General features: G+C 32.5%; 1 protein-coding gene across 1 annotated transcript; it reads left to right on the plus strand.

The window, feature by feature from the left end:
• The first annotated feature begins 79 nt into the window (after positions 1–79).
• Positions 80–11,826, plus strand: LOC143065035 (10 kDa heat shock protein, mitochondrial-like). Its single transcript, XM_076238327.1, has 4 exons — positions 80–239; positions 7,303–7,464; positions 8,197–8,286; positions 11,134–11,826. Exons 1-4 carry the CDS (start codon positions 237–239, stop codon positions 11,182–11,184), a joined length of 306 nt encoding a protein of 101 aa, XP_076094442.1. The 5' UTR covers positions 80–236; the 3' UTR covers positions 11,185–11,826.
• Positions 11,827–12,074: the final 248 nt, after the last annotated feature.

The raw sequence follows: 12,074 nt of genomic DNA on the forward strand, positions 1-12,074 counted from the left end.
ACCTTTATATCTCGGGACCTTTCAATCTTTTTCTAGGTTATATTTAATAAAACCAGAGAATGTCGATTAGAGAGTAACTGGCCCAACACGTGGTTCCGGTATTCTGGAGAATTCTGTAGCCGGCACATTTACATCAGTTGACCTTGGTAGTTTTCTGTTGCGTAAACGGACGAAGCATTGTCAGTTAATAAAGATTTAACTGGACTAGTCATTTTAGTTGCAACTATCTAAATACAATGGTAAGATCCGGTGTAGTCATTTGCAAAATGTTTTTTTAATGTTATTTAGAATTTATTGCAGTATTGGGTGTGGGAGAAATCGTTTCACATGTCATTTTTATATATAATTCAGTATAATTTCTGTGTATATGTGTAGTACTGTATATACAAGACAGGTGTGACATGTGAAGAGGACGAAGTCCGAAGAAGCTTATTAATGTTAACTTTTAAAGCACATACATTCAATAAAAAATAATGTGAATGATAACAATAAATTTGAATAAATCACAATAATTGAATGTGTCATAGTCAATTAATATATATATAATAAGGATTTTTACCAAACTGGCAAACATTTGAAACAATCATTTTAAAGGAATTGTTTAATATTCTTATGCAGAAGTGATTTAACATAGGCGGATCCAGGCGTGCCCTGTAGGGCCCGGGCCCCCCCCCCTTTCGAGGGGAAAAATTTGGTTGATTATATAGGGAATCACTGAAGCATGAATGGAGCGGACCACCCTTTAGGTCAGTCAGTGCCCCCCCCCCCCTTTAGGAAAAGTTCTGGATCTGCCACTGTTTAAATATTGTCCTCACTTTCAGGGCCGCAGTGTCAGTGGTGAAAGTATCCCAGACTGACCACCACAAATTTAGCATACAAGTGTTGAAAGTGGCATTAGCCATTAACCCTTTACTCCATGGATATTTTTTTTATAAATACTTGATTCGCATAGGATTTTTTTCAGTTAAAAAAATCATCAGGTTTAAAGTGTTAATGCATTGTGAAAACTAATATTTCATCAATGAAATTTAAGTCAAGATTTCAAGTTCTGATGACTCAGAGAAATACAAAACAATAATGTTAATGCATTGTGAAAACTAATATTTCATCAATGAAATTTAAGTCAGATATTCTCATGAATCTCCTTTTCATATTGGAGACATTTTTTTAGTCTGATGACGACATTTTGGAGACAGCGTTTCAACTGAGGTACTACACAGGCGTCAAAAGGCGTCATTATGGAGGAAAGGGTTAAATACCAATCAATGAATCAATATAACACTTTTACGTACAACTGATTGATAGGTTATTTTCCCTATTCCTAATTTCAACCTAATAGATATAAGCAGTCATCAGAAAATTATCAAATTAAGAAACACTTATTTTGATGTTTGTACAAGGCACAAAAACAACCTACAGGACAGATAAGCAAGACAGAAAGCAATGAATTAATAGTATTCCCAGTAACTGTAAAAGAGGGGCGAAAGACACAACATACAAAACTAAGACTAAGCAAAACGTACCACAACTAAAACTGCTCCGGAAGGGTAAGCCGATCTACTCCACATGTGTCGTGTTTGTTATTAGCTCACGTGGCCCGAAGGGCCAAAGTGAGCTTATGCCATCACTTGGCGTCCGTCGTCGTCTGTCGTCGTAAACTATTTCAAGAATCTTCTCTGAAACTACTAGGCCAAATACTTCCAAACTTTAACTGAATGTTCCTTAGGGTATCTAGTTTATAAATTGTATCCGAAGTTTTGATCTATCAACAAACATGGTCGCCATTGCTAAAAATAGAACATAGGGGTCAAATGCAGTTTTTGGCTTATACATGTAACTCAAAAACCGAAGCATTTAGAGCAATTCTGACAGGGGAAAAATTGATTATCAGGTCAAGATCTATTTGCCCTGAAATTTTCAGATGAATCAGACAACCCGTTGTTGGGTTGCTGCCCCTGAATTGGAAATTTTAAGGAAATTTTGCTGTTTTTGGAAAGATTAGAACTTGTTCTAAATCTTTACTTAGGCACCAGCCTCCCTAACAACAGGACAGGTTAGCTACTGTTACTAAATGTATTCACACTGAAATATAGTTCCCTATGGTTCTGATGTATGTGCACATAATACACATATAAACTGAAAAAAACTGGGTATATTATTGGAGCAGTTCATTCAAGAATGTATATCATTAAGGTGTGTTGATGTGCAGGCTTTTAAAAAACATTTTGATTAGGTAACTGGGTATTGATTCAACTAGTATGATTGACAACTGTCATTATCACTAAACAATCAGAGACGGTAATTACAATGCCCCACCTCCTAAACTGCCAATCAAATTGACCACATTACCTATCAACCTCAGTCTTACATAATTATACAGACCACTCAATATAATTCTTAATACACAAGTATTTGACCTCATAATTGAATATACATTTGTGTATAATTGAATACACAAATGTATATATTAGATGTTTGATATTTATAAGGATGATAGATTTATTTATTGCCAATTACTTTTGATCTACATTACATAAAGTGATTCTGTAAATTATATCTAAAAGATAAATGATTAATGGATTAACAAGATCTTAAAAAAAATGAAATATGAATATAAATATGACTAAATAAAAGGTATTCAAGTAAGGCCTATAATTTACTTGATAAATTTCCAATAATCATCTGTAATTTTAAAATCAACAATTAAATTAGTACACTTTTTTTTTTTATCAGGAATTGGCTTGAAACAGTTTAAAAATTTTAAAACTTTTAATTATAACAAACCATTGTTTATTAGTTTAGTTCCCATCAATCATTATGTCTATTTTAGTCATTTGAATTTTTATAAGAAGTGAATATATATTTTTGCAATCAAGAAAGAATCCACATTTCAATAAGAAAAGTTTTTTAATTGGTTTACGTTGAAAAAGTACATTTTCAATGCCCTGTGTTGAAAAATACTTTAAAAATTGACCAAAAGGCACTCTAAAACTTTTAATCTTCAATGCCCTATAACCTCTGTTTCAACTTACAAAATGCCCCATAACAACATTTTTCAATTTTTTTTGTTGACACTTTAAAGTTTTAAGCTGTTGGTCCAGATTTATGTCTTACAAGGATAGTTGGTAACATTTACTAGAAGAATTTTTGATTTTTTTTTGTTTTTTTGAAACATGTTCAGAACCGGCAACATAATTTTGATAAGATATAAACTGCAGTTTAAATAAAATTGTGCAAATTAAGAGACCCATATTATTTAATTTAAGCTCATTTTATCCTCATACTGGAAAAGCAAGTTTCCTTCTAAAGACCTGCTGTAAATGCAATTTTCAGCAATAGTGCTTTGTTTATGTTCATTTTTCCCCACCATACCTTAATATGAAATAATTCAAACTACTCTTCTAATCTTTCCATGAGTAATTTCCATCACTTTGATTGGTTATTATCATGAATATTATTATAGGTAGAGATAAACTGTAAACAGCAAAAATGTTCAGCAAAGTAAGACCTAAAAATAAGTTACATGACTGAAATGGTCAGTTGACCCCTTTAGGAGTTATTGCCCTTTATAGTCAATTTTTAACCATTTTTAGCTCACCTGGCCTAAAAGGCCATGTGAGCTTTTCTCATCACTTGGCGTCCGTCGTCGTCGTCTGTCGTCGTTAACAATTTTTCAAACATCTTCTCCTCTGAAACTACTGAATGGATTTGAATGAAACTTAAAATGATTGTTCCTTAGATTATCCTGCACAAAGTGTGTGCTTCGATTTTTGATCCGTCAAAAAACATGGCCGCCGTTACTTAAAATAGAACATAGGGGTCAAATGCAGTTTTGGCTTATATCTCAAAAACGGAAGCATTTAGAGCAAATCTGACATGGGGTAAAAATGTTCATTAGGTCAAGATCTATCAGCCCAGAAATTTTCATATGAATCAAACAAACCATTGTTGGGTTGCTGCCACTTAATTGGTAATTTTAAGGAAATTTTGCAGTTTTTGGTCATTATCTTGAATATTATTATAGATGAAGATAAACTGTAAACAGCAAAAATGATCAGCAAAGTAAGATCTACAAATAGGTTAATATGACCAAAATTGTCAATTGACCCCTTAAGGGGTAAATGTCCTTTAATGACAATTTTTCACAATTTGTTCATCATATTTGCTAACTTTAAAAAATCTTCTCCTCTGAAACTACTGAATGGATTTGGATGAAACTTAGCATGATAGTTCCTTAGATTATCCTGCACAAAGTGTGTGCTTCGATTTTTGATCCGTCAAAAAACATGGCCGCCCTTACTTTAAATAGAACATAGGGGTCAAATGCAGTTTTTGGCTTATATCTCAAAAACTAAAGCATTTAGAGCAAATCTGACATGGGGTAAAAATGTTCATTAGGTCAAGATCTATCAGCCCTGAAATTTTCAGATGAATCAAACAACCCATTGTTGGGTTGCTGCCACTTAATTGGTAATTTTAAGGAAATTTTTGCAATTTTTGGTCATTATCTTGAATATTATTATAGATAAAGATAAACTGTAAACAGCAAAAATGATCAGCAAAGTAAGATCTACAAATAAGTTAATGTGACCAAAATTGTCAATTGACCCCTTAAGGGGTTATTGTCCTTTAATGACAATTTTTCACAATTTGTTCATCATATTTGCTAACTTTAAAAAATCTTCTCCTGTAAAACTACTCAACCAAATTCAACTAAACTTCATTTAAATGATCAGTACGGTGTATAAAATAAAGTTTGTGTTTTTAATTTCTATTTCGTCAAAAAAACATGGCCGAAGGCATTGTTTACCAGGTGAGCGATTCAGGCTCTTGAGAGCCTCTTGTTCATAAATCTTAGTTATCTTTTACAAAAATCTTCTCCTGAAACTACTGGGCCAAATTGAACTAAACTTGGCCACAATCATCATTGGGGTATCTAGTTTGAAAATTGTGTCCGGTGACCTGGCCAACCAACCAAAATAGCTGCCATGGCTAAAAATAGAACATAGGGGTAAAATGCAGTTTTTGGCTTATAACTCAAAAACCAAAGCATTTAGAGCAAATCTGACATGAGGTTAAATTGTTTATCAGGTCAAGATCTATCTGCCCTGAAATTTTCAGATGAATTGGACAACCCATTGTTGGGTTGCTGCCCCTGAATTGGTAATTTTAAGGAAATTTTGCTGTTTTGGTTATTATCTTGAATATTATTATAGATAGAGATAAACTGTAAACAGCAATAATGTTCAGCAAAGTTAGATTTACAAATAAGTCAACATGACCAAAATGGTCAATTCACCCCTTTAGGAGTTATTGCCCTTTATAGTCAATTTTTAACCATTTTTCGTAAATCTAAGTAATCTTTTACAAAAATCTTCTCCTCTGAAACTACTGGGCCAAATTAATCCAAACTTGGCCACAATCATCTTTTGGGTATCTAGTTTAAAAAATGTGTCGGGTGACCCAGCCATCCAAACAAGATGGCTGCCACGGCTAAAAGTAGAATATCGGGGTAAAATGTCAAAAACCAAAGCATTAAGATCAAATCTGACTGTGGTTGAATTGTTTATCAGGTCAAAATCTATCTGCCCTGAAATATTCAGATGGATCGGACGACACGTTGCTAGGTTGCTGCCCCTGAATTGGTAATTTTAAGGTAATTTTGCAGTTTTTAGCTCACCTTTCCTAAAAGGAAATGTGAGCTTTTCTCATCACTTGGCGTCCGTCATCGTCGTCTGTCGTCGTTAACAATTTTTCAAAAATCTTCTCCTCTGAAACTACTGAATGGATTTGGATGAAACTTAGCATGATTGTTCCTTAGATTATCCTGCACAAGGTTTGTGCTTCGATTTTTGATCCGTCAAAAAACATGGCCGCCGTTACTTAAAATAGAACATAGGGGTCAAATGCAGTTTTTGGCTTATATCTCAAAAACTAAAGCATTTAAAGCAAATCTGACTTGGGGTAAAAATGTTCATTAGGTCAAGATCTATCAGCCCAGAAATTTTCAGATGAATCAAACAACCCATTGTTGGGTTGCTGCCACTTAATTAGTAATTTTAAGGAAATTTTGCAGTTTTTGGTCATTATCTTGAATATTATTATAGATAAAGATAAACTGTAAACAGCAAAAATGATCAGCAAAGTAAGATCTACAAATAAGTTAATATGACCAAAATTGTCAATTGACCCCTTAAGGGGTTATTGTCCTTTAATGACAATTTTTCACAATTTGTTCATCATATTTGCTAACTTTAAAAAATCTTCTCTAAAACTACTCAACCAAATTCAACCAAACTTCATTTGAATGATCAGTAGGGTGTATAAAATAAAGTTTGTGTTTTATTTTCTATTTCGTCAAAAAACATGGCCGAAGGCATTGTTTACCAGGTGAGCGATTCAGGCTCTTGAGAGCCTCTTGTATTATCACCAATTTGGTAAATAGTCTAATTCAATTGGTCACATTCATGAAAAGGGAAGGGGTATTTTAGTTACGACAAGAGGAACATATCCAATATCATCTGTGAAACGGTTACTCCATAAGGGTCAACCAACTCATGATGGTGTCTGTAAAATTTAAGAAGGGATGAATTCAACTCCACCATTTGGAACTCTTGGTTTAATAGCTTCCTTGTGAGCAGCAATGTAAGCTAATTCAGAGCCAATAACAACTTAAAAATAAATATATAATTTTTTTAAATGAAATTCTTTGTGTACTTGATATGCATTTTATTTAAGATTCTTTGACTTTTCTGATTTGCAAAATTAATTACAAATTAAGGAATTTGTATAAGACCATGGATTTTTCTAGCATTCCACAGGGTCCGCTTTTCGGACCCATTCCCAACGGCAAAAAACCTACATTTTTCCCAATTTTGGGAGTAAAATTCCCAAATGATCACAAAATTAAATAGAAACGGGATATATTTTATACAGAACTCAAAATATTTTAGTTCACAAATTTTCATGTCAAAACAAAAAAAAATGTAACAATCCTTTAAGAAGTTAGAACTCATTATTTTGATACTCAAATAAACTTTAAAGCCATGTTGTTATATTTAAAAACAAAGAAGGTGTAGGTAGTCTTTACTTTATTTTCACCAACAAAACAAAATTTAATGAACAAAACACATTAAAACTAACATCCGGTATATTGGTTGTTTTTCCCAATTTCATTGAAAACCGCGTTAAAAAATTCCCAAAACTTGCCAGGGTCCTTTTTCCCAAAATACTCAGATAAACCCCTGAAGACGAATAAACTTTTAAGTTTTAATTTATGTATTTTATCTTTTCCAATTGCAGGCACGTGCTTTCAAGAAATTTATACCCATGTTTGACAGAGTTCTGGTAGAGAGATTTGCTCCAGAATTGAAGACAAAAAGTGGCCTTATGATTCCAGAAAAAGCCCAGGGAAAAATTCAACATGCTACTGTATTAGCAGTTGGCAGTGGATCCAAAACAAATGTATGTACATGTATAGTAAATATTTGTACAGGTATAGCTAGTTTTAATCAATAAAGATAATACTCTGCCTTTACCTATTTTATAACCTTAATGGTACATGTATCAAGAGATCATTAAAAAGATAAAGGTCATCTACATTATCATCTAAAATGTGTTTAAAGAGAATAAAATTGAGAATGGAAATGGGGAATGTGTCAAAGCGACAACAACCCAACCATAGAGCAGACAGCAGAAGAAGGCCATCAATGGGACTTCAATGTACAATGTAGCGAGAAACTCCCGCACCCGGAGGTGTCCTTCAGCTGGCCCCTAAACAAATATGTATACTAGTTCAGTGATAACCTATTTCACCATCAAACCTCATGTAATATGCTTATTCTCCTCTCTCAACAAATAAATTTAAACACTCAACAAGCCTCACATTTAAATTTGGCAAATTTTAATGTCTTGAATGGAGAAAGGTGGAATAATGGATTATTATAAGCAAAAACATTTTACATTAATGAAAGAACACTGAAATTAAAAAAAAATCTTTTTATTGTGTTTCATGTAGAATATATAAACGGGGAAAGAGGATATTTGTACTAATGGACTTGCCCTGTGAAAGATATCTGTATACTTAAACTTTTAGGTTTTATTTGTTTTGATTAAACTTTAAAACTGCTGCTGAGTACAGCTTTGTTACTGTGGCATGATTGAAGAATTTATTGTTTAATATTGAATTTTTTTCAGAAAGGAGAAACATTACCAATGAGTGTGCAAGTAGGAGACAAAGTTTTATTACCTGAATATGGTGGAACAAAAATTGTGCTAGAAGATGAGGTATTAAAACATTTACTTAGTAATAAAACAATTTTATTTATTTTTCTTATTTATTTCTTTTTTAGCTCACCTGACCTGAAAGGTCAAGTAAGCTTTTCTCATCACTTGGCGTCCGTTGTCCGTCGTCCGTAAACTTTTACAAAAATCTTCTCCTCTGAAACTACTGGGCCAAATTTAACCAAACTTGGCCACAATCATCATTGGGGTATTTAGTTTAAAAAATGTGTCCGATGACCTGGCCATCAAACCAAGATGGCCACCATGGCTAAAAATAGAACACAGGGGTAAAATACAGTTTTTGGCTTATAACTCAAAAACCAAAGCATTGAGAGCAAATTTGACAAGGGTAAAATTTTTGATCAGGTCAAGATCTATCTGCCCTGATATTTTCAGACGAATCGGACAACCTGTTGTTGGGTTGCTGCCCCTGAATTGGTAATTTTAAGGAAATTTTGCAGTTTTTGGTTATCTTGAATACTATTTTAGATAGAGATAAACTGTAAACAGCAATAATGTTCAGCAAAATAAGACCTACAAATAAGTCAACATGACCAAAATTGTCAGTCAACCCCTTAAGGAGTTATTGCCCTTTATAGTCAATTTTAACAACTTTTTTGTCATTTTTTGGAACTTGTACAAAAATCTTCTTCTCTGAAACTACTGGGCCAAATTTAAACTAACTTGGTCACAATCATCATTGGGGTATCTAGTTTTAAAAATGTGTCCGATGACCTGGCCATCAAACCAAGATGGCCACCATGGCTAAAAATAGAACACAGGGGTAAAATACAGTTTTTGGCTTATAACTCAAAAACCAAAGCATTGAGAGCAAATTTGACATGGGGTAAAATTTTTGATCAGGTCAAGATCTATCTGCCCTGATATTTTCAGACGAATCGGACAACCTGTTGTTGGGTTGCTGCCCCTGAATTGGTAATTTTAAGGAAATTTTGCAGTTTTTGGTTATTATCTTGAATACTATTTTAGATAGAGATAAACTGTGAACAGCAATAATGTTCAGCAAAATAAGACCTACAAATAAGTCAACATGACCAAAATTGTCCGTCAACCCCTTAAGGAGTCATTGCCCTTTATAGTCAATTTTAACAACTTTTTCGTCATTTTTTGGAACTTGTACAAAAATCTTCTTCTCTGAAACTACTGGGCCAAATTTAAACTAACTTGGCCACAATCATAATTGTGGTATATAGTTTAAAAAATATGTCCGATGACCCCACCTACCAATCAAAATGGCCGACATGGCTAAAATTAGAACATAGTGGTAAAATGCAGATTTTGCTTTATATCTTTGAAACTAAGACATTTAGGGCAAATCTTTCAAGATTTAAATGTCCATTAGAATAAGATCTATCCCCTCACAACTTTTCAGATGAATCCTACAACCTGTTGTTGGGTTGGTGCCCTAAAATTGATAATTTTAAGGAAATTTTGCAGTTTTTGGTTATTATCTTGAATACTATTATAGATAGAGATAAACTGTAAACAGCAATAATGTTCAGCAAAGTAAGATCTACAAATAAGTAAACATGACCAAAATTGTCAGAGAACCCCTTAAGGAGTTATTGTCCTTTATAGTCAGTATTGAACAACTTTTTGTCATTTTTGTAACTTGTACAAAAATCTTCTTTCTAAAACTATGGGCCAAATTTAACCAAACTTGGCCACAATCATTTCTAGGGTATCTATTTTAAAAAAGTGTCTAATGACCCCGCCTACCAGCCAAGATGGCCAACATCAGTGAATACAGTAACAGGTGAGCGACACAGGCTCTTGAGAGCCTTTGATTTTTTTACATTTTATTTATTTTTATTTTGGCAAAAATTTATTTATCCCGGGGTGAACAAGGATTGGGCGTTATTAACACCAGGGTAATTAACCAATCAGATTGCAGGTTTTTTGCTGCATTAGAAATAAACTGCTTTACGTCTGGCCTTCCATCCCATTATTTTTTTTGTCAATCTTATTGAAGTTATTCAGGAACTACATTACAAGGAGTTCTGAAATTTGGTTTCAGGTTTTATATGAGTCAACTATACGACACGATGTGTTTTCATATTAAAAACCCTAACAACTTCCAGGTTTAAACACTGATCACTTGCATCATTTTACACATGACATCCAAATTGATTTTTTTTTTAAATCATTTCAAACTATCAAAAGTATATGTTCGTAGGACAGAAACAGTAGTGTGTTAGCCTTATAGGCAAGACCTTAATTGTATGAACACATGTATTTAATCAAAGTGCTTGACAGCACTGAACTAACTGTAAATATTGCTTCAATTTATCAGTGGGAAGTATTATTAGATATGGCATTGGTTGTAGTTGATTTAACAGTTATTCTAGACAAAGGAAGATAACTTCAATTTAACAATTACATAATTTAGATTTTTAGATTAGATTCCTGAACCTTGCAAAAGTTATATAATTTTCTTCACAAGTTAAACATCATTTTGTTCCTTGAATATCTGAGCATACATTACATTGATACATTTCTGGAAATGTTTATGGATAGAATGTATAGAATGCACTATATGTTGTGTATCAAAAAAAGGTTGTAATAAGCCTTGGAACATTTAGATATCAAGTCAGTCCCATAAGGTTTTGATTGCATTTAATGCAATCTTTACTTAAAAAATTGTGAAAACTTCCTTAAGCTTTTACAAATTAAAGACTAAAATAAAAAAGAGAAGATGAAAAAAAGTTCATATTTATAATATTTTTCTAGTATAGTTCTTTAAGATATTTGTTCAAACACAGTGTTGTCACCTTTGTTGTGTATTTGTTATGTTAATAATACTTTTAAATTTAGCGTTTTATTTTTCAGGATTACTTCTTATTTCAAGAAAAAGATATCATTGGAAAGTTTGAATCTTGAAAGTCCAAACCAAAATGTCCTTAATTTAGACTGTCAGGAACAGAATAAACAATGACAGATCATATATGTACCAATCGCCAAATATATGAGTTGTGATTATGAACTAGTACCAGTGTACTCAAGTGTTCAAGGCTCATTCATTCAATGAATTAGTCGCAAGCATTTTTTTTAAGTCGTGCATAAAAACTTTTTGTAATTTGTTGATGACTGTTTTTTATGCATTTTGTATTAGTTATGATAAAGTTTTAGAAATCAATATTTAAGAGTTCTTCAGAATCACAATTGAAAATAATTTGAAATAAAAGTATGGTATATTTCTTTTGATTTAGGGGGAAAAATTAGTTTGTGTTATTGTTATTTTTAATCCAGAATTAAATATAAAGCATAATTTTTCAATTACTTTTAAGCTGTTGGCATTTAATTCTAAAGCAGGCAGAATATAAAAACATGTGATATGTTAGTTGTATCCAAATTGTTGTTATATCATCTTTATTTTTCATATACATGGAATACATGTAGTTTGTGTGTGAATGTATAAAAGTTTATTATGTATCAGAAATAGTTAGATTTATTATATGAATTCTTTTTTGTGATGTATTTTTAGCTGTTTTAATTCAACTGATAAATAAATGTTTGACACAGGTTGATGTATATTTATATAGCAGTATGCTTCATCCAAATACTGTAAATCATAGTAATTAGTCCCATACAGACGAAATGGAGGGGACATTAGGTTTGCACTCTGTCTGTCTGTCTCAGTCTGGGGAATCAGTTTTTTCACAATTTTTATATGGCTGCAAATCGTATAGTGCTATGATATTGTCGTTGTCGTCCGAAGACACATTTGGTTTCCAGACAATTTCTTTAGTTTAAGTCAATGGATCTCTATG

This window comes from Mytilus galloprovincialis, chromosome 2 (assembly GCF_965363235.1).
Source record: "Mytilus galloprovincialis chromosome 2, xbMytGall1.hap1.1, whole genome shotgun sequence".
In the NCBI taxonomy this organism is placed as follows: Eukaryota; Metazoa; Mollusca; class Bivalvia; order Mytilida; family Mytilidae; genus Mytilus; species Mytilus galloprovincialis.

What these genes read in the sequence shown, in the direction of transcription:
- LOC143065035 (XM_076238327.1), top strand. An exon ending in GCAGTGGATCCAAAACAAAT is followed by an intron (nt 7,465 to 8,196) that starts GTATGTACATGT and finishes AATTTTTTTCAG; the next exon opens with AAAGGAGAAACATTACCAAT. An exon ending in AAATTGTGCTAGAAGATGAG is followed by an intron (nt 8,287 to 11,133) that starts GTATTAAAACAT and finishes TTTATTTTTCAG; the next exon opens with GATTACTTCTTATTTCAAGA.